The sequence below is a fragment of the Ammodytes marinus genome, assembly GCF_949987685.1.
Source record: "Ammodytes marinus genome assembly, chromosome: 24".
Classification (NCBI taxonomy): Eukaryota; Metazoa; Chordata; class Actinopteri; order Uranoscopiformes; family Ammodytidae; genus Ammodytes; species Ammodytes marinus.
In genome coordinates this window covers 12,064,335-12,087,764 of record NC_137228.1, presented here as the reverse complement: position 1 = coordinate 12,087,764, position 23,430 = coordinate 12,064,335, and the positions used below count along the sequence as shown (strand labels likewise).

General features: G+C 38.7%; 1 protein-coding gene across 1 annotated transcript in view; it reads left to right on the top strand.

Moving 5' to 3' along the window:
* LOC307269899 (von Willebrand factor D and EGF domain-containing protein) overlaps window positions 1-23,430 on the top strand; it is a gene marked incomplete at its 5' end in the record, with an annotated part of 40,262 nt that overhangs the window by 8,157 nt on the left and 8,675 nt on the right. The window contains 24 exons of the mRNA XM_080052981.1: window positions 77-261; window positions 1,038-1,266; window positions 1,768-1,833; window positions 2,364-2,596; window positions 5,004-5,093; window positions 5,744-5,885; window positions 6,829-7,046; window positions 8,066-8,139; window positions 9,346-9,529; window positions 10,002-10,094; window positions 10,562-10,764; window positions 12,912-13,638; window positions 13,982-14,123; window positions 14,645-14,781; window positions 15,521-15,682; window positions 16,440-16,544; window positions 17,504-17,618; window positions 18,365-18,630; window positions 18,978-19,197; window positions 19,541-19,678; window positions 20,741-21,157; window positions 21,532-21,702; window positions 22,218-22,591; window positions 23,244-23,363. Coding sequence (XP_079909107.1) covers window positions 77-261; window positions 1,038-1,266; window positions 1,768-1,833; window positions 2,364-2,596; window positions 5,004-5,093; window positions 5,744-5,885; window positions 6,829-7,046; window positions 8,066-8,139; window positions 9,346-9,529; window positions 10,002-10,094; window positions 10,562-10,764; window positions 12,912-13,638; window positions 13,982-14,123; window positions 14,645-14,781; window positions 15,521-15,682; window positions 16,440-16,544; window positions 17,504-17,618; window positions 18,365-18,630; window positions 18,978-19,197; window positions 19,541-19,678; window positions 20,741-21,157; window positions 21,532-21,702; window positions 22,218-22,591; window positions 23,244-23,363 — 4,811 coding nt within the window. The remainder of the gene's footprint in view (window positions 1-76; window positions 262-1,037; window positions 1,267-1,767; window positions 1,834-2,363; window positions 2,597-5,003; window positions 5,094-5,743; window positions 5,886-6,828; window positions 7,047-8,065; window positions 8,140-9,345; window positions 9,530-10,001; window positions 10,095-10,561; window positions 10,765-12,911; window positions 13,639-13,981; window positions 14,124-14,644; window positions 14,782-15,520; window positions 15,683-16,439; window positions 16,545-17,503; window positions 17,619-18,364; window positions 18,631-18,977; window positions 19,198-19,540; window positions 19,679-20,740; window positions 21,158-21,531; window positions 21,703-22,217; window positions 22,592-23,243; window positions 23,364-23,430) is intronic.

Below are 23,430 nucleotides of genomic sequence, written 5' to 3'. Positions count from 1 at the left end.
AAAAAACAAAAGAAAAATTAATTATCTTAAAAATCTGCAAAATGCCTTTATAAACATTTTGACTCCCTCTCCTTAGCCCCCGAGTGTCTCCCCGGGGGCCACCAGACGTTGCGTGACCCCCATCGCAGCGTAACGTTCGACTCCACGGAGATCCAGAAGTCTTCCATCCAGGATATGGTGTGTGATCACTTGCTACCGCCCGCATGGTACCGCTTCCGCATCAACAACAAACCGGCCGAGATGCCCACGACATGTGTAGAGGTAAGGCAGGAAAGATAGTGGATGGTCTATTGATATTTTAGTATCTGCATGTAAACATCTTGTCAATGATTGTACTATTCTTTGATTTTTCTATTGGGCTATTCTATACACGTGACATCTATTTTATGTATGTCTGTCCTGGGAGAGGGATCCCTTTCTCTGTCACTCTCCCTGAGGTTTCAAATAAAGTAAAAAAAAGAAGAGAAAAAGAAAAAGAAAAACGGTTCAAAGTTTTTTACTGGGAGTTTTTCCTCAGTGTTGAGGTGATGAACCAAAGATGGTTGCTCCAGTGTTGCCTAGTAACTTTTCACGATGGGCACAGTGGTTCGATCCAACTGTGTCACAACTGAGCTGCCAGATTGAAGTTTGTTTATTTCCAACTAGTAATGCAACTTATTCTGACCTCTGGTCCAAACGACCTTCGTCAGGCAGATGGAAAAGCCTGTGTTTCTTAATGCTACTAAATCAAAGTTTACTTGACTTCACAATGGCGTCACGTGCTAGCAAAGATCTTCTCTCCTAAAACACTTCATCCAAAGGGTTGCAAGAATCAACAAAAACTGAAATTTCCTCGTAGCCACTTCAAATACGTAACGAGTAACTTACTACACTTTCTAAATAACCTGCTCAACACTGCCAAGTTCTAACAAAAAAATATTATCCAACATCCTCTTCCATAGCAAACTTGGGGCTTCCAGGATCCTGTTAAATAAGCACCTTGAGCCTTTGATTACAGCCATAATCATAAAAATATAATAACAGTTTGTCTTCCATAGATGAACCGTTGTGGGACGCAGGCTCCGGTGTGGCTCTCCCTAAAGGACACACCTCTCCCTCGGCCTGGGGAGGTGAGACAGCTGTCGGCCTGCGCGACGTGGCAGTTCTTCCACGGCAGCGTTAAGGACTGCTGCCTCTTCAGAATCCCCGTCACCGTCAGGAACTGTGGAGATTTCTTGCTCTACTATCTACAGCCGACACAAGGTTGCATGGGATACTGCGCCAAAGGTGACCAGATTTCAACTGCTCTGGTTGGACTAAGTAAATTTTTTTTTAAATATCACATTGTGGGGTCGCTCCGGTGGCGTAGTGGATTGAGCATGTATCATATTGGCTCCGGCGTTCATTGCAGTGGTCGCGGGTTCAAATCCGACCCATTTTTACCTTTACTGCAGGTAAAAATCTGTCTCCCCATTTCAATTCTGTACTGTCAAGTAAAGCTTAAAAAAAACACATTGTGAAAAAATTATGGACTACAAGTTAAAGTCCTGCCTTCTTACGGTACTTAAAAGATGGAGCGATTCTGGAGAACGCTTGTTGTCAAAATCACTTTTTGTCAAACTTAGTGAATATCTGCTCACGATCCCCTACCTGTCTGTACTGTGTGTGTGCTGGAAAACATCTGGTGTTAATACACAGCCTAGGCTCTGTAAACGCATTCTCCGGAATCTCTGACTCCACCTTTAAGTAAGAGTAAGTGTTTTTTTTCTTTTAAATCTGGTGTTTCAGTGGCTCCGGTTCTTGGACCCAGATTCTGTCCACCCGGAGAAGTAGAAGTCAACGGCCGATGCAAAGGTGAGACACTCTCCATTTTATAACTGATAACTTAGTTTCTTTCACCTTTAGCAGGCGTGCCAAAAAACAAGCAGAAAAAGCAGCATGTTGAAGTACAGACACAAGAGTTTTCCGCTCTTGCCGACTGGGAAAGCAGTTTAATTCAAACGACGCACTTGTCCCTCAAGGACAAAAAATGGAATCAAGGCATAAAACAAATGATCCTTGTCCAGACTAGTCTAAATTGACAGCCATACGTGCTAAAAACATATAAACAAAAAACAGTGCAAAAAAAGATTGAGAAGTGACTAAAAAATCTAACCGAATCGAGGACTTGTAGAATCATTACACCCCTAATCGGCATAGAAAAGTTTGAATAAACGACTTAAAATGTTTTATCCAGATCTTTTCTTCGCATGCCTTTTTATGCTTTAAATGCCTAAAGTCTATTTAGATCATCTTTTAAATGACTACTATCATTCCTACCCTACCACTGTTTCACTCTCCCCTCCTACCCTACCACTGTTTCACTCTCGCCTCTCTGTCCCTAGCTGCCGTCCCGTCGTTGCCGTCCCGACCTGTGATAACCCCGGAGCTGATTGGTCAGAGCGTGCACCTGAGATGCTCCTTCGCCCCCCCGCCCTGGAGCGCGATGCTAGGTTACCAGGTGGTTTGGGCGCGACACATCGGCCGCAGTATGAAGGCAGAGATCAGGCAGGAACACACTCTCAAGCCCTTCGCTCTAGCCGAGATGGACGGGGTTCACTTCAGACTTGGAGAAACGGTAAGCAGTGCCAGACTTTCCCTACGTTTCAATACCCATACTTCCCTACTATTTAGTACGCCATAAAAAGATTTAGGATGTCCCAATACTCTGCGTCAATTGTAGTGTGCTGAAAATACATACATTTAAAGCCCTACTAACTCCAATAGCATTTTGGAGTATTCGTCTTTATTCTCGACAATTATGAAAAAAAACCTTCCTTATCTGATTTTTTTTCTCTCCTGTGGCCCTCAAACTCTTCTGTGTAGTATGTAGTCGAGTAAATACAAAAAGTATGTGATTTGGAATGCAGGGTTTTTGTAAAAAGATTTTCAGGGGGCAAACACATGTGAACGTTTGACCCTTAAGAGCCATGGGTCATTGTTGACCTCTTTCTGTCTTTCGGAAAGCAATGTGGGTTACAGCCAGTTAAAGCTATAGTGCGTAACTTTTTCAGATACAGGAATGCCAGTTAGATTCAAGCCATTGCCAAATGAGTTGACACAGATTTGATTAAGCCTATCAGCTCCACAAAACTCTCTGTATTTCTCAGTATGGCAGCGTTAACAAACTGGTGTCGCCCCCCCTTGACACTGGTGCAGGAGCTCAGAAAAATCCCTGGAAGAGCCCAAGAAATGTTTCAGTTGTTGATTCTACTACTAAGAAAAAACCTGGACGTACAGCAGAAGGTATAACATCCATGATGCGCCATCACTGAAGGCTTCACCTCATGTAGATGCACCGACAGTGTTGTTGTAATAACTCAGAATTCCTCATGGTGGAGACAGAAGTTACGCACTATAGCTTTAAGAGAAGGCAAGAGGACGGTGGGTGAGTTAAATCAGTTGCAGGTTGGGAAAGCCTTGATACACATATGCTTCCTATTTAAACTTCTCTATTGTTATCTGTACACTGGATTGTAGGGAAGTTATTTTTACCCAGACAATGAAGCTGTCACAAGGCTGTGTTTGTTTGAAAAGTTTCAGTGAGTAGCTTTTATTGGCCTTTCTCAGAACAGACGTGTTGGTACATGTCAGTGGTCCGATGGCCATCAGTTGTAATCCTTCACCGGGAGGCATTAGGGGTCAAGTCTTTGTCTGTGCAAGTACTTTAAGAATAGACTTCTTTCGTACTTCATAAACCAAAAAATTAACAACAAATGAACACACCCTTCTGTAATAACCTTCGGAATAGTGCTAAGAATGATTATGGAAAGTTTAGTTGCTTTAGAAGTTGAGATCTGGTTCAGAGTATTGAAAAAAAATTATGTTGTGATAATGGCCGTTAAAGATGGTTGTATAGAAGAAATATACAGATGCAAACAGACAAGGTTTAGTCAAATAAACACCTAAATGTACATTTTGGACCTTTGATTTATACTAGTTTGAAAAAAGACAAAAATCGCAAAATTGACCAGTGCTTGATAAACTATGTTTTTGTCTGCAGTGCCTCACCTTAATACAGTTTCTTACAGTCCAAATAAACTCAAACATTGATTTGCTTTTCTTTTGTTATGATTAAATCTCTGCTGACTGCTTTCATTTCCTGGACAAATCATTTGTTGCCAGGAACCATTAAAGTTCTGAGATTTTTAATGTGATGCTATTTGAAAGGTGATGTCACTATAACAGCTGTTTGGGTTGTTCTAGAATCTTGGAACGTGTTGCCTAGCGCTGCCGTTAACACATGTGGATATAAAAGCTGAGTAAAGTCAAAGGGTCATGGTCATTTTTTTAAACCAACAGAATTAGTTAAATGTTATTGCTTGTAGAGCCGCTGTAAAGTGACATACACAGGGAAATATTTGGCTGAATCACAAATACTGTTAGTCGTATGTTCCTCGATTTTTTCCACACATTGTAGAAATTTAAGACACTTTTTCACTTGGATATGTAAACAAAAGCAGGTAATGTGAGACAGAGCTTAAAAAAGGGATTTGGTATCTAGAAATTAATCAAATTGACCCGCAAAATAATGTGAAATCTGCACGGCTCAAAATGAATGCACTATGCAATGAATTTAGACAAGTATTCAGAAAATCGGTTAAAAGTTAAACACAACCAGAGTTTATCCGTGTATGGAAGAGTTTTTGTTAATAAGGAATCAAGTCCTGGCAGACTGATTAAAATTCTATTAAATTCACTTCTCTGATACAAAACTAAGTGATTTGGTCCCACAAATACATAAAAGCATGTTGTTCAATCAATTACAAAGTAGAAATTTTGGAAAAATAATAGATATAATAAAGAATAAATGGATCATATTATTAGGATTTTCAGTTTAAATGTCAGATTAATTTAAAAAAAAGTTAATCTGTGTAGGTTTGTTTTTAACAATGTTTCACTCTTCAATCTTTCACTTTTATTACACAATAGGCCTATTCATTTTCTGACAACCATTAAGTGATGACATGTAATTATCCTTACAGTTCTCCTGCAGTGTTTCGACTTTCAAACCGAACTCCAGCCAAAGCCGATCCTCTCCCAAAGAGAGTGAGAGTTTCTACGCTGGACTGAAGGTAAACAATCTTGTACAGCATTATGTTTGAATTTAAATGTATTACAATACACAACACTGATAAATGCTTTGTTCTCAATCACGGCATTCTACGGTCCGTTTATTTCTTGATAATGCCTACTGTTAAGGATTATTCAACGTCACCATATTTTGCTTCAATTACTTAATTTATTTAGTTAGGAACCATGTTATAAGCAGTAATGTATAGCCAACGGGTCTCTCTCAAGAAATAAAGACAGACAAAGTGATCCCTTACCTAAACCATCATAAGAAGTTAACTTAAATGTTCATGTAAACAGACTAGAATTAACTTTTTTTTAATTCATTTTTTAGTTAGACTAAATTATTTATTTTCTTTATCATTATGAGGACATTTGAAAAGCCACAATACTATTTCATTTCATAGTAGTTCAAGTTAAAAACCTTGTGAATTAAAAGCCAAACTCACATAATGTTATTTTTTTTTTACCTCTGTCTCCTGTTTTCTCAGAGTCTGAGTCTCTCCACATAGCAGAGAACAGTGTCAACCATTATAAGAAGTGTTTTAAAAGCCACAAAACCTATTTTGTTTCATAGTCATTACAGCAGAAAACCTTGTTAATTAAAAGCCAAACTCACCAAATGTTGTTATTTTTTGCTGTGTATTTTCAGTTTTCTCCGGAGTCTCTCCATATATCAGAGAACAGTCAGGAGCATGAGGTGGCGGTCCACAGCACTGTGCCCATCCCCTGCTTCGGACCCAACCACGGGCTGCACTGTGGAGTTTCTCTGGTTCTCACTGTCCAGGACCCAGGTCAGACCTACAGGAAAACAAAGAAAGACTGTCCCTGTTCAGAATCTGAATCTGAATCACTTTTATCACTCATCTTATTGTACAGTACACAAGAGTAAAATTCTAAGGCTGTTGTCAACCTTAGGAAATACAGGAGAAAATGTCTTATTTTGATCTATAAAGAAGATTTCAGTTTGAGTTTAATGCAAGTTAACTACTGATGTTCAGATGTTTGGAGACATACATTTTTATTTTGGCAACACAATAGTGAACCAAACATAGCCATTCCCTCAGTCGTGATATCCAAACTTACTTTTTGAACTTGCCTCTTGCTGGTTGATTTCACTGGGAGGCTCAGTCGATGTGTAATTTAAGTTGTGCAGAGGACTGTGGGTCAGAATCACCCAACTATTGATTTCCACACTAAAAATCACCACTGGATGTAGTAGGACATCTGGTGGCAAGTTGACTTAATTTATTCGGACATCCTAACTCTCTTTTCACCATACTACATAGCAGGGAACTAAAGGGATTGGAACGCACCCCTTGAATGTCTCAAATATCACAAAACAATAGCTCCTAATTGGTAGTTTGACCTCATTTCGTTAAAGATTGCCAGCACTGCCTGGCAAATTAAATTCTGGACTCTTCATATGTTTAGTGAAAACAAAGATGCCCTCAATAAGCTTTTCAAGATAATTAAAGGGTCAAAGTTGTGTCCACACGATTCTCTGTTGCTGCTTTTAACATACCGGTAAATATCCTCTTGACTTGCCCTTTACCTCATCACATCAAAGCCATCTCAACACAGCATTATTACTGTTGTGCAGACAGCTGTGTGTCTGTGTGTGTGTGTGTTAGTATGTCTTTGTGTGTGTCTGTCTGTCTGTCTGTCTGTCTGTCTGTCTGTCCATCTGTCTGTCTCTGTGTGTGTGTGAACTTACCGCTGTGTTGACGTCCACAGACAGTCTTGGACACGAGGCCTCGAACGTGGCGCTGTCCAACTGCCACGTGGAGCTTCGTCCAATCATGTGCAGCGACGGGAAATGTGGGCGGGCCTTGTTTCATATCACCGCGGTAACAGACTTCACAAGAGACGGTAACCGGCCGAGTCTGGTCGGTGTGATGCCCGGACCGAGCGCACCACGATTATGGAGGAGCTACGTCCCAACCGCCCTGAAGGTGAGATGAAAGATAAACAATTAACGTTAAATCATCATCATCATAATCATCATCTTTTATTATTAGACTCAAGGTCCATTTAAAAGACATACAATACAAAAAATAGACAGCACACATAAATAAGAATAAAAACATTCCCACCAATTATAAAAGGCACTTATACCAATGTCTCCAAAGGTATGACTGGTAGCGTACTGCACTATAACTTGGGTTCAACAGCAGCATTATAATTTCATACTTTGAGTCATTCAAGTGACCGTTAAAGCTATAGTGCATAACTTTTTCATATAAATGAATGTTATGGTTACATTCAAGCCATCGCCAAATGAGTTGCCACAAAGTTGATGAAGTCCTATCAGGTACACAAAAGTATCTGTGTATTTCTTTATAGTATGGCAGCGTTTACAAATTGCTTGATAGCTCAGAAAAATCCCAAGAAGATTTTTCAGTTGTTGATTCTACTGCTAAGAAAAAACCTGGACGTTCAGCAGAAGGAATAAAATTCATGCACCATAACTAAAGGCTTTCCTCAAGAGGTAGACAGTGTTGTTGTTATTACTCAGAATTCCTTATGGGGTCAGGAGAAGTTACGCACTATAGCTTTAAAGTAATTTGGTTCAATGGATTCCTGAAATTATAATCACCATGGTCCAAGACTTAATGAATAATAAAGTAATAGCAATGCGATATTATCTACTATTAAAAAGTATCAAAACGTTTCCCTAATCACAGGTTCTCTGTCATACTGTTTACATATACACAGCTTTATAATACTGGAAGGTGATGTTAGGATAGGGGGTTAAGGAGGCCAATCTGAGCTTGTTTGATGCTTTGACGGGATGTTAAGAAAGCCATTAGAAGCGTATTACGTTATGTAAGAGGTGATGTCAGCACACGCACGCACACACACACACACCAGCCCTCTAGACATAGTGTCTGTGAGTGAGGGGCCCGGGACATCTGTGTTTGGTGAAAACATCAAAGCTTCGCCCCTGTAATCTGTGTTCTCCTGCCCCTAGGTCACGGTGCAGGACATTCCCACTTCAGTCTGCTACTCCCTCACTGACCCGCATATCATCACCGCGGACGGAAGGTAATTTAAAGACTAATGCGCTGTAACTAGGGATGGGTATTGGAAGGATTTTAGGTATATAGGCAATAAAGTTTGAAGGAAAACTGTCTACATTTGAGCTTACTTAACTTATCATTCATCATCATCATCATCTTCAACCGCTTATCCTTATCATTCATATGAAATGAAAATGTATCTTGCATATGTTCAAGAACCTCCAATTTTGAGTTCTACATACTAAGAATGTCAAACAATAGCAGTTGTTCAAACAACTTCTCTGTCATACAGAAAACAAACAAAAACATATCAGTCAAAATGTTGATTCAAACATTAAAACAATGTTAAAACTCTCTGAAAAACTTTCTAAAAAAAAATGGCACAACTTTTAAATTTTTTGGAATTCTTAGTTTGTAGAACTCAAAACTTGAAGTAACCATACATAGGAATAACATATTATCTCAACAAAAGATCACTAGTTGGCTTAAATGGAGGCAGTTTTCCTAAAACACGCTCTCAAATCAGACCACACTCAAAAACTCCATATAAGGATACTTGAAATAGTAAATGGGGTCCCAGTTTTGCATGGTAAAACACTGACATCTCTCTATGTTTGTATGTCAATGTGTTACTTTAAGGCGTTATGAAAACCACCAGATTGTTTTATACGTTTCATTACATATGAATGATAATTTATCACAACAAAAGGTCATTAGCTGGCTCAGCATTAGGCAGTTTACCTTCAAACCGAATAGTTTTAGTCTCATAACTCTAAAAACTAATGAAGACATATTTCACTTTACGTGTAATGCATCTAGAGTATTTTACTCTATGGGCCAGTTTCACGCCATGGTTTAAGCCTAGTCTTGTAGTAAATGGAATGGAGATTGTCCATTGAAATAAAAATTTAGTAGGACTAGGCTTAACCCATGTCTGTGAAACTGTCCCTATGTGTTTCACCTTTATTTATTTTTATCAATATATTTATTGGTTTTTCCTTTTTTTTAAAACAACAATAAAATTAAAATAAAAAAACAATACAAATATACAAACAATACTGACAAACAAAAAACAAATAAAATACAAAGTACACCCAAAATAAATGAAAGTTTATGTTTCACCTTTATGAATTAAATTCCAGATTTCTTTCTACTTTTCCATGATATTCTAATGCTTCGAGACACACCTGTATATGCACATAATGTCTTTCTGTCAATGTGCTACTTGTAGGCGATATGAAAACCACCAGACGGGCACCTTTGTCTTGTACCGAAGCCTAGTGAGAGAGTTTGAGGTTCACTCTCGTCAGTGGGACTGTGGCAGCCGACACTACGCGGTCGCATGTAACTGTGGCGTCGCAGCTCGAGAGGGGAACGACGTCGCTGTGTTTGACATGTGCAACGGACAGCCACAGGTTAGGATGGGGAGATTTACTGTTATATGTAATGTTAATACACAGCCTAGGCTCTGTAAACTGGTATGTAAACAAGGCTAACACAGGTAGGGCGCGGACCATTAACTGTTATATCGCTCATAGGGATATGAAATATGACAGAAATTAAAGGTGGAGTAAGCGATTCTGGAGAATGTTTGTTGACAAATTAACTTTTTGTCAAATCAGTGAATATCTCATCACAATCTGCTACCTGTCCGTACTGTGGGTATGTGGCAAAAAAAGAGTGATAATATACAGCCTAGGCTCTGTAAACTGGTACATACCATTTATCAGAGCCTAGGCTGTGTATTAACACTATTTATTATTCATTGTTGTTGTTTATGTTTTTAATGTTGTTTAACATGTCTTCATGTATAATTGTTGGGAGATGTACTGCAAGAAAAATGTTTGTGCAAAGGGACAATAAAGTATTGTCTTATCTTAACCACAGGAGAGCCGACCTCACCTCACTGTGAAGAACCTACGAGACGGTGAGGCTAGTCGAGTCCGGGTGCTGGAGTCCCACCAAGGGAAGAAGGTCACCGTAGGTATCCACACACTACAACACTGATACACAACAACACAAAGCTGACATATCATTGGTTACTGCCATTCTAGAACCATAAACTGTCTGTTATGAGGGATACAAGTAACACAATTAAGTGATAAAATTGCATGTGAATTGATAAATTGACTGGTAAAAGTGCATATGAAATGAAAAATCACTGTTTTAACCAATCGAATCATTCATGAATAGATTTTTAATTTTTCATCCAATTGAAATGTTCCAAATGAAATGCACAATATTATTTTTTGTTTCCAAAACATACATTGTATTAACCAATAAAATACCTGATGCATTATACTGTAAAAAAAAATGTAAATGAAAAAAAAGAAGATTAAAAAAATAAGTCGATAAGTGTAATGAACTAGTCAACATAAAAAAAGGTAAATTTTCTGCTTATATAATGTTCTGTGTAACTGTTTAAAGGCTGCCCTCTCCCTTTGTAGTTGATGTTTCCGTCCGGGGCGTTTGTTAGGGCGGACGTTGGAGACTGGGGGATGAGTCTGTCTGTCCGCGCTCCGAGTGGTGACTATGGCAACACGCGAGGTCTCTGCGGAACCTTCGACCGGAACGGCAACAACGATTTCCACGGTAACGATGGCAAAACGTATGGACCGGATGACCTGCAACGCTTCATAGAGGAATGGAGGTCAGTCTGAGAAATATAAGATTAAGATGAGATTTTTTTAGTTTTTTAGTTGTTTTCTTGTATATTCTTGTGTTTCTATTATTTATTTACTTATAGCATTCCTTGCTCTTTGTTTTATGTTTAATTTTTGATTCTGTGTTATGTACACATAGAAGTGTCAAAAATTCAAAAATAAAATTATATAATAAAAAAGGTTAAGAAGAGAGTCACTGAAGGCAAAAAAAACATTGTTTTCTCAAGCACTGGTCAATTTTGAGATTTTCATGGGCCGACAAGTATAAATAAAAGGTCCAAAATGTACATTTAGGTTTTTATTTGTTTGTGTCTGTATATTTCTAGCATTTTTTTTTCAAACACTCTGAATCAAAAATCGCAACTTCTAAAGCACTTACATCAACTAAACTTTCCATAATCATTCTTAGCACTATTCTGAAGGTTATTACAGAAGGATTTGTTCATATGTTGCTCATTGTCTGATTTATGAGACATTTAGAAAAACAGCCCCATTCTTCCAGTGTAGTTGAAATTGAAGCAGTTCAAATCCAGGGAATGACCTCAAAAACTAAACTTGACAGAGGTTAAAGAAAATGTAGGTTACGACCAAAAATAAAAATTTCTAAAATATATAAAATTTGTTTTACATTGGAAAATAAAGGCTGTATTGTTTCTCAAATCTGCTCTCAGCAAAAGTGTCTGTTAATTTAAAGTAGGCTAATGGTTGTGCATTAGTAACTCATAACGCTTATTTAACGGCTTATTTTTATGCCTGAGGGTCATTTCAGTAAATGTTATTTTTGTATATTTATTTGGTCTTTTGACATAAATATAGAAAATATTGAAATAACCTACAGTCCTTCAAACTTCCAACATGCCTATCAATACTAAACTAGATGAATCCGTCTGTCAATGTTTGATACTTTAAATTAGGACCAATGGCAAACATGAACTCAATAAATAGTTCCATCAATATTAATATGTATTATAAATATAAACTATTTGTATAGCATTTTCCATACAAAAAATGTAGCCCAACGTGCTTTAAAACTGCTATTCAAACTACATAGGCTGAAGTGGGTGTTTTTGACTGTAATATATGGTATTGGGTATTTTTAAACAATGACAATGATATGAAGTCATTATGAACAAATTCATTGATAAAGTCTTGAAAAACTGGAATGCTTAAAAAAATCACCTTTCAGATTTTACCAAAATTAACGTTAGCTTTTACAATTTCATTCACAAATTTATGAATATCTCAGACATTTTTAAACATAAAACGAAGCCCGACACTTCTGCTAAATAAACACACAGTAGGTTATCTCACCAGTAGCGTATTTTGTGTCATTCCATGAGTTGTATAACTATATTTTCTTCATTTAGACCGTCTTTCTTGGTTTGTTTACATCAGAACACCGACCTTCCCGCAGGTGTTATTGTTCCGCCAATTAGCGGCTTCCTCTGTAAAGTTATCTGAAGTTGCACAGCGAAATTTAACTTCCGGTTTTGTACCGTTCGTGTGCTTTTATTCTGAAATGTACTTCCTGACCTGTCATGCTTAATCTCAAGGAGTTAACTTTACTATTTACATCTCAGAGTGCAACGCTATGCAAACATGCGTGTTTACAAGGTTGGATAAAAAACAGAGGCCTGGATGCTTTTGAAAAGTTTTTATTCATGAAATTAATCACAAATGTCTTAACTTTATCTTAAATTAAAGGAATATTTTAATGTAGCTGCCTACCACACCGCTTCTCTACTGTATAAACATTGTTGAAATAAATAATTCACCAACCATTTGCTAAATACATATTCTTAAAATAGAAAAAAAGATCTCTGTCGTGGTTTTATTCTAGCCTATATAAAAGATTGAAAACTTAAATAACAATTCAACAAATTTTTTTTTAAATCCAATTTTCTTTGGCATTTGTGTCTAATGCATATGATAAGTGATGACTAGTGATGTCACTGTTATATATATAAATATATAATATTACATTCTGCCCCTGGTACAATAAAACAAACTGTAGGCTATAAAAAACTGAAAAAATTTAGTATTTCTGACACTTTCTTTCTTTCTTTCTTTCTTTCTTTCTTTCTTTCTTTCTTTCTTTCTTTCTTTCTTTCTTTCTTTCGTTTGTGTTTTCCAGGCTCGCTCCCGGAGAGAGTTTATTTGACACTTCTCCTCCCGCTTCAACACAAGACGTGAGGAGGCCGTTCTGCAAGTGCCAGAAAGGATTCAGCTCGTCTCATCAAAACTCCTACAACCCTTCCGCTCACTCCGACTGCGTATCTCACGATAATGTGGATTACACATCTGTTTTCCCCTCTATGGACACCACAGTGGAATACATCAAAAGTCCAGAGATCGAGGAGAGCATTTTGGATGAGTCTGCCGCCTTTAACAGCCACCCACTGGAGAGACGGCACATTTTAAACACTCAAAACACCGACGGTGGCCTAGAAATGGACAATGCGTTCAGGGAAGATCACTTGCTATCCGTTGACAGGCCGAGGAGACAGGCTACATATGAATTTCAACCTGTTTTCGCTGCTCAGAGCTTGGAAAACTTGGCCTACTTCTTCCCAGAGGATCACTTGGCAGAAGCAAGATTGATAGCGCAGCCGAAATGGCCCACACCAAGTGGTTTGACGTCCTCAAAAGCCCTTGAGTTGTGCCAGATCTCGTTGGCTAACTCCACTGTTGGTGCGGTGTGTAAGGGGCTACTGGGAAGGCGCCTGGACGAAGCAGTGGATCTGTGTATACTGGACCTGCAGCTTAAAGATGATCTGGGTTGGGAGGAGGCGCTGATGCCGTATTTAGAGAATGAGTGTGAAAGGAGGCTACTGGAAAACCGCACACAGAGGGCTATGGAGGTAGGGGGGCTGGTGTTTATATATTTATTGATATTCTTATTAGGGGTTCCAACACAATTATACTAATATATTTTTAAAACTTGATTTTTCCATTACATTTGACCTAATTTCCATAACCTCATTTAGGTCTGGTTCATAATCATATGGCTCCATTATAAGGCTCTTACTTAATTTGTTATATTTGTCATTTTAAAGCTATATATTAATAAAAAAAACACGCTTCCCAGGCATTCTTGTAGACAAGCAAACACGCAGTGAGTGAGTAAGTGAGTGAGTGAGTGAGTGAGTTGTGTATTTTGTTTTATTTACCGGTACTTTCTAATGACAATAGAGTTTATTCCAGGTCGGGGGTCCAGTGGGAGCCAGCAAGGAGGTGGTGACCGCGCTCCGATGCCCGAATTTCTGCAACGGAAACGGAGAATGCACAGAGTGGGGCTGCCAGTGTTATCCAACCTACAGCTTCTATGACTGTAGTCTAGCCATCAGTGAGTATCTCTATCAAGGGACACATGTTCACAACCTTAATGGGTTTAGCAGGTCAGAGTATTGTGTTTTTACTGTTCTGAAAGCTCAAACTACACTGCATTACCACAGTGTATCATTACAGTACAACATGTTGTCCTTAGGTTGACATCTAAGACAGAGTTAATGTAACTATGAGAATACAAGATATTTTTTTTTATATTAAGGGATTAAATTTGGAATTTTACAAGAAATAAGTCGGAATATTACGAAAAAAAAAAAGTTATATTATGAGAATAAAGACGCTTTTAGGCTGTCTGTGATACAAGAGACAAAATATCAGAATAGTATTTTTCCCTGAATTAAAACATGGAACTTGGAGCATCTTGTGGAGTTGTAGGCCTACTTCAGTAATAAGTTTCAGAAATGTTCTAGTGAAATTACAATGATATTTTTTAAGATGCAGACATACTGTAGTAAAAATGCCCTTATTTTGATTGGCTGCTCAATAACTAACCATTAAACTAACCCTGACCCCTGATAGGCCAGCCGGTGGAGTTGACAGACCTGGAGAACGGAGGACTATGTGACATCACAACGTTTAACTGTCGCAGCGTTCGCGTGTTCGGCCTCGGCTTCATCCAGTCGCCAGACCTCAGCTGCCACGCCACACGACTCAAGGTGAGGAACGGGAAAATGTACCTAGTGAATTGGTGTTTTTGCTATTTCTATTGTTATTTACACTAAAGGTGAGGAACAAGCATAGATCAAAAGTTAAATGGCCTTTCATAGCCCCTGTGAATCCACCAAATCTTTCTAACTATGTCATTTAGGGAGATAGTTTCATGATAGTAAAGCATCTGAAAAGAGTTAGGCATATTTATCAATTCAGATTAAAGATATTGTCATTTAAGTTTTGATAAACTTTTCAGAAATTAGGTTTAGATGAGGCGGTGCTATGCTCTGGTCCTTATTACACAATCAATTATTTTGAACCAATCAGTTCACTGCCCGGTTCTACAAAAAAATAAATAAAAAATTGATACAGTCCTGTCAAATGGTCTCGACAGTCAGAAAAGCTGTTTTTAAACTAGGTTTTAGAATATTTATGAACATTTATTTTCACTCAGATTTTGTCAAAAGCTTATTGAGACACCTGAATTTGATATATATAATATATAGATTTTTACTATTTTAGACCAGGTTTACAGAGGCTTTAAGATGCAAGTGTTGTTGTTTTTTTATTACAATATATTTCCTATAAGCGTCGATCTGCCATGCTAAAAATAAAAAAACACACACACACAGTACCAACAGATAGCAGATCGTGAGGAGATTTTCACAAATTTTTACAAAAAAGTAAATTTGACAGCAAGTGTTCTCCAGAATCCCTGACTGCACCTTTAATCTGTCTCCTCAGTACATGAGCGGCGTTTGGGTTCCGGGGGAGAAGCAGAGAACCAAAGCCTCGTTCCTGAGCTCCAAGGCTCTGGACTGCGCCGTCCCGTCTCTGAGCAACACGGCCATCAACACAGAAGATTTCATGATGGACGACAAGCCCTACGCACGCTGGGAGATCAAGGTAACGTCCCTGATGTTAATATTTTAAGGTGTGACCCTGCAGGCAAAATTATAGGTTTTTTAAGCACTGGTCGCTGATATTAATATGTTTAAAGAAGAGACACAAATATTGTTTTTTCAAGCACTGGTCCATTTTGTGATTTTTGTCTATTTCTCTTCCATAACATGTCTTCTTTCCTACAAGTATAAATTAAATGTCCAAAATGTAGATTTAGGTGTTTATTTATTTTACTAAACCATGTCTGTTTGCGTCTGTATATGTCTCCCTTAACGGACATTATCTCAACATTAGTTTTATTCAGTTCTCTGAACCAAAAAGCACTAAAGCATTCATAATAAACTTTCCATAAGGTTATTACAGAAGGATTAAATCATATGTTTTATTTTTTTTGGCATTTTTATGCTTTATTGATAGTGTAGAGACAGAGTTGAAATGGGGCAGAGAGGGGAGTGACATGCAGAGAACGACCGCGGGCTGGAATCGAACTTGGGTCCGCTGCTGACTGAGGCTCATGGGGGGGACGCCCTACCAACTGAGCTAAGGGCACCCCCTTGAATCATATGTTTTTGATTGTCTGATTAATTTTCTTCTTAAATAGATGACTCAAATGCATTTTTAAAGACCTGTAAAGCTGTTGTTTTAAGCAAAAAAATTTAATCTATTCACCTGCAGTGTCTCGCCTTAAAAGGTGTTTATTTTTTTTTATTTTTTTCAGAAGTGTCTCTAAACGTGTCACTTTCTTGTTTCTTTAACCCAGGTAACAAACGATGGCTCCCAGTACAGTCAGAGCAGAGTGCTGACGATCTACGATGGAGTGTGTCAGGTGTGTGAGGCCTCGCGCTCAGGACTCTGTAAGTTAAAGGTAACAACTCACATACACTAAAGTCTACACGTCAAATAATTGTTAACAACGCATGCAACTACCAAATCAAAAGAAATCAAAGCAACACATCCACTAAACAAACCTTCTCATAAGCCCTTAAAAGCTACTATATACGATCAGTGATTACTCTGAGACTGTAAAAAGCTCAAATTAAGGTCATTTTAATTTGGTCCTATCGTGTTTTCCATCTTCAACAATGCGGTTTTAATTTTGCTGCTGTCTTAGCCATTAATCCAAATAAATTGGTTAATTTGAATCAAATGAATTGTATTTTTAGGAAATTTTAGTCATCTTTCACATGACTGCAACAAGTCACTCTGAATGTTAGTTTGTTTGTTTCCAGGAAACAGATTTAGGAGCGTTGTGTGTTTAGTGGAAATGTTTGTTGAAGCATTTTATATTCTCTGAACAACCGGTGGCTCTTTATAAATGACTAAACCAGACACAAATTTAAAAAACAGAAACGTAAATATTTAAAAATAGTTCTAAAGGAAGTCCATGTATCATACAGACAAGCTGGAGTGAACATTGCCAAAGCATAAAAATGTTGTCAAAATCACTTTTTGTCAAAATCAGGGAATATCTCCTGTCTGTGTACTGTGTGTGAGGTGAAATAAAAGTTGGTGTTAATACACAGCCTAGGCTCTGTAAACTGGTATGTAAACTAAGATTGTGTAAACAAAGGGGGCCCACCATAGCTGGCAACATACCTGTTTACAGAGCCTAGGCTGTGAATTAACAATGGGATTATTTTCAGACACATTACATAGTGGTAGACTAAAAAGCACTCTCCAGAATTGTGACTCCACCTTAAAAAAAAAACTATTTTATTCTGTTTAATGTCCTAAAACTTCCTTTACGTGTTATAAATAACATAGTTAAAATAGAGTACACACACACAAACCTTTCCTTTGTTTTCCTGTGCCTCTCGTTGCTAGGAGAAGACTTGTAACATCGAGGGGATGTGTTTTAGAGAGGGCGACTCCAACCCGGGCAGCCCCTGTCTGCTCTGTGACCCCGACACCTCTCAGTTCAGCTGGTCAGTCAACCAAGGTACAGACACACTACGGAAAGAGAAGGGAAGATATTCATTATTTCAGGCCTTGGAGGGGACATTTACATTGTTACAGCATCAAAAAGGACAAGAACCGACAAGAAGTCGGATATTCTTTGAGAAAAAGTTGGAGGAAAAAAAATAAGTTCAACATTCAAGTTGAATTTTCCACCAGAAAAAGTTGGATTATTTCCACATTACAGACAGATACTCTCATAGAGAAAAGGTGGGACATTCTCAGAAGAAGAAACTAGAATTTCTAAACATTAAAGAAGGACATTCTCTGTGAATAAATTATGAATAATAGTGTTTTTTAGTGGAGGACACATCTGTTTATTTAAAAAGGTTAGATAAACTTCATCAAAATCTAGACGTGGAGTGACTGCCATGGATGACCATGGATCAATTATGCTAATCAAATACTACTTATACTTATAATTATGCTACTATAAAGTGAATCATAAATATACAGCTCCGGAAAAATTAAGAGACCATTCTGGTTTTTCTTCAATCTTCATCTCTACATTATTTAATGGAAATGCTCTTAATGACAATATATCTGGGGTAAATTTGGTAAAAATGTTGTCAGTAGTTTATAGAATAAAACCAAAATGTTCATTCTACATTCTACTCAAACATATGCCTAAAAATAGCAAAACAAGATACACTGAATATTTCAAGTGGTCTCTTAATATTTTCCGGAGCTGCTTTCAATCCTGTTTCTAACCTTTCTCTCTGTCTCTAGTCAACGAGCCTCCATCTTTTCACCGGCCTCAGACTGAGCTGCGGACGTTTGCAGGAGAAAACTTTGTGTTCCAGTTTTCTGCTTCGGACCCCGAGGGATCGGCTCTCCTGTTCCAGTTGGAGGGGGGTCCGTTTGGGGCTGAGTTGTCCCCGGCCGGGCTGCTCATATGGAGGGTCCCACTGCAACAGGACGGGGGGTTAATGAAACACAACGTCCGCTTCACGCTGTCTGACGAATGCAATGCCCAGAACAGCTTCACTGTGGAGGTAAAGAGATCATGAAAGAAAATGTTGGGAATTTTGCTTTTTTTTTATATTATTTTTTAGCATTTTTATAAATTAAACAGAAAGACACCATTGATTGTTAACATAAATATAATATTATATAGATAATAATTTTTAACATGTGCTTTTAAACCTAGCTATGGTCCAATCTATAGAATTATCCATATGATAATGTTTGATAAATATAATTCTTTACGTTGTGTTTTACAGATTGAAATACTTCATTTTTAAAGTGTGCTATATCGTGTAGGTATGGTCTAATTGGTCCCATCTACATAGAATTATCCTAATGATGTGTTAAATATAATTCTTTACGTTCTGTATAACAGATTGAGGTGGTTCCGTGTGGGTGTCATGGCGGAGGTTCGTGTGTGACGGACGTGAACTTCCCGGCCGGCAGCGGAAAGTTCCTGTGTGTGTGTCCGGAGGGTTACCGCGGCGATCTATGTGAGGAGAACGTAAACCAATGTTTGTCCGCTCCGTGCACGGTCGGCAGATGCATCAACACAAACACTGGCTACAGGTGTGAGTGTCCAGCAGGGCTCACAGGTCTGGAATGATTTCAACTCAAAAAAGCTTTATTGACATGACTATTGTAGTAACATTTCTGATATATATTTTTTGTTTTATAATTCATTATTTATTTAAATACTGTACCTATATCTTTTTTTTATTGGAGTACATTTTATTTAAGGTCTTTGAATCTGGGTTTTAAGGCTATACACCGCAGGTGAATAGGGTAAAATGTTTAACTTTTAGATATCATCATGAAACTTTACAAGTTAACTACTGACATTAAAACTATTATTTTTTGTAAAACGATTTTTCCAGAAATGTTTGAATAAATGTGTGCAGTACAAGATAAATCACAGTTTATTTGTGCCTCTTGCAGGTGTGAAATGCCTGGAAGATATAAACGAGTGTGAAAAGAATCCCTGTTACCATGGCGTCCAGTGCTTCAACAGCTTTGCTTCCTATGGCTGCGGCCTGTGCCCCAAAGGCATGCTGGGTAATGGGACGACATGTGCAGGTAAGCGTGAGTATATTGCCATGTTTAAAGCTATAGTGCGTAACTTCTGTCGCCCCCATGAGGAATTCTGAGTAATTACAACAACACTGTCGGTGCATCTACATGAGGTTAAGCCTTCGGTGATGGCACATGGATTGTATGCCTTCTGTTATATGTCCAGGTTTATTCTTAGCAGTAGAATCAACAACTGAAACATTTCTTGGGCGCTTCTTGGGATTTTTCTGAGCTCCTGTGTCAGTGTCGGGGGGTGGGGGGGTGAAACCAGTTTGTAAACGCTGCCATACTGAGAAATACAGAGAGAGTTTTCTGGAGCTGATAGGGTTAATCAACTTTGCGTCAATTCATTTTGCGATGGCTTGAATGTAACTGAAATGTATTTATATGAAAAAAAGCTACGCACTATAGCTTTAAGAGGTATATTCAGTTACAGGTTTTCAGGTGGTGTCCAGTCATGAGATGCGATGGCCAAAGAACATCAAACAACAAAGCCAGAATCAAACTTTGTACTATCCACAGGCTTCTGGGATGATAGAAAATCAAAACAGATGTCTGTATAAAATGTCTGAACAAATCATTTCATTTCATATAAGATCTTAAAATTGTTTTAAAAAAATCACAAGGGGAAATATTTTACAAAATGTTTCAGGATCACAGTACATGCAATAAATCCTTGTCTAAAAATCAGTGAAAATCTCCTCACAATCCGCTTACCGGTTAATACACAGTTTAGGTTCTGCAAACAAAGGGAATGTAACCAAACAAAGGGGGCCCCACCGTAGCTAGCAACATGCCCGTTTACAGAGCCTAGGCTGTGTATTAACACTTTTTTCCCCGTGCAAACACGGTACGGACAGGTAGAGGATCGTGAGGAGATATTCAGTGATTTTGACAAAAATGTATTTTGACAACAAGCGTTCTCCAGAATCACTGACTACACCTTTAATTTGAGTGGCATTTAACACATGAAGTAAATCTAGCTTTCATAGAGCAGTAGGAACCCTGATAAAGGATGTTTTTATGTAACAATCCAAACTATAATAATCTGTGTCATTCTTTATATAGCTGTCGTCATGCCAACATCTGTTCCTGGTTCTACTGTCTACAAGACTCCAGATGTTCTGATGAAAAAACCCAAAATACAGACGGACACTTTACGGAAAACCACAAGTAGCAGTTCCCCACATGTGAAGACAATTCCAAGGATTATCCCACACCAATCTCACACCAAAAGCACTTTGAGAAGGATTCCAGGAACTAGTCCTAACCCAGCCCTCACTAAGAAAGACACTAGACCAACAAGGATAGATGCTGTGAGAAATACACAAGAAATCAAACTTGAAAACCCTTCCGTGACTAAAATTGACACTTTAAAGAATATCTCAGGAATTAGACCGGACCGAGTCGAGCCCAAAATCAGCAGCACTATTGCGAAGGTTTCCACAGTAGCTCCGCCGTCTGGTAATAACAAGCAAGCTGCAGGTAAGAACAAAATGTTATACCGGTATATATTTCTTTATATATTAACTTATATATAACTTATTATTTTGAATCATTCAAGACCATACAGCCTATAGGAGCCCACTTCATATGGATCAAAATGTCATGCACCACAGTTGTTATTATTGTTTGGGCCAAATCATTTCCAAAATAAACAAATTTGACAAACTTATTTTATAGTATTTCACGTATTACAGTATTTCTGCTACAACACACATATAGATACAAACACACATGCATACATGAAAGTACATAATCTCTACAATTACTTAAGAAATCATATTCACCCAAATTCATATCCCTTATAGCTATACCAGCTCATATAAAGCATTGACTACAGTTTGTGTATTTCTCAGGCCCGGCTCAGTCTCAGTCCGTTAGTGTTTCTAGTACGTGTTCCAGCAGACCGTGTTTCCCGGGAGTTCAGTGCATCAACCGCCGGCCGCCACACGTCGGTTACGTATGTGGTCGCTGCCCGCCCGGTCTCTACGGCAACGGACGCGTTTGCATAAAGAATGCCAAGGCAGGTGAGTTTACTAACCAACAGACTTTAATATGACACAGGGTTAAGGTGGAGTCAGTGATTCTGGAGAACGCTTGTTGACAAAGTCACTTTTTGTCAAAATCAGTGAATATTTCCTCATGATCTGCTACCTGTCTGTACTGTGTATGTGCGCTGAAAAAATCCAGTGTTAATACACAGCCTAGGCTCTGTAAACTGGTATGTAAACAAAGGGTATGTAAACAAAGGGGGCCCTCCATAGCTACAAAACATGCCCGTTTACAGAGCCTAGGCTGTGTATTAACAATGGATTTTTATTCAGCACACAGACAGCACAGACAGGTAGCAGATCGTGAGGAGATATTCACTGATTTTGACCAAAAGTTATTTTGACAACAAGCATTCTCCAGAACCGCTGACTCCAACTTTAAATCAGTTTGCAAAGCTGTTCTGAAGAGTTATACTAATAGCTTTGACTCGACAATAATAATATGTTTTTCAATGAATGGGTCTCTGATGTCACTTCCTGTCTCTCCTCAGCATCCAATCATCTTTATCAGCAGCAGCAGACGATAGTAAAAACCGTCCAATCAAAAGTCTCCCAGCTCCACCTGCCAGAACTGCCTACCAGACATGCAATAAAACACCGTTCAGAATGGGCAGCAGTCACTCGAGGGACCAGAGACAACCATAGACTGAATACCGCCCCGGGACAACACAGCACTTCACCCCAGGGCGCTACCGTAGGGCGGGGGGGTGGCACGGGCAGGAGAGAAGCCATCACTGTACCTTTAAGAGAAGTTCCCTCAAACTCAGTCACTAAAGTTAATACTCACGCAATAAACCGCCAGACTGTTAGATCTACAACAACCATCGCTAGGGATACTACGGTTACGCATTCGGCGGTCTCCAAGGTGAGTTGGCAATTTGTGAATGAGTTAATGTCTGAATGAGAGAAAATGTGTCCTTAAAGCTATGGTGCGTAACTTTTATTGAATGTCGGTTACATTCGAGCCATCGCCAAACAAGTTTACAAAGTGGATTAAGCCTATCAGCTCCACAAAGCTCTCTGTTATTTCTCAGTAAAAGGCTGAGGAAAAACTCAAGAAATGTTTCAGTTGTTGATTCTACTTCTAAGAAAAAAACCTAACCCATCTATACGCAAACACTAGAGGCTTACCTCGTGTAGAAGCGGTGATATTGTTGTTGTAATGGTAAATGGACTCCACTTATATAGCGCTTTTCCCTGGTTTTTCACAGACTCAAAGCGCTTTACATTGTTTTGTACACATTCACCCAATCACACACATATTCATACACCGATAGCAGCAGCTACCACGCAGGGTGCAAGCTAACTATCGGGAGCAATTCAGGGTTCAATGTATTGCCCCGGGACACTTAGACATGTGGCGGGTAACCTCCGACCCTGCACTCCAGAGGCGACCTCCTTACCCACTTCGCCAATGCCTCCCCGAATAACAGAATTCCTCATGGGGACACCAGACGTTACGCACTATAGCTTTAATGGGATCATTGTTTAATCTCTATGCTCTTCCTTGATTCTAGCAGTCTACAGCAGCATTGACTGACACCACAGTATCCATAGTAACACCAGCTGCTCTACACATATCCACTCCTTCCAAACAGAGCAGCCAGCCAACACTCAGACACCTGGCCTCCACACAGGTATGGAACACATCTACACATCTGAAAATCACTGTCAATTCATACCATGAGAGTTTCTAACCTGTAG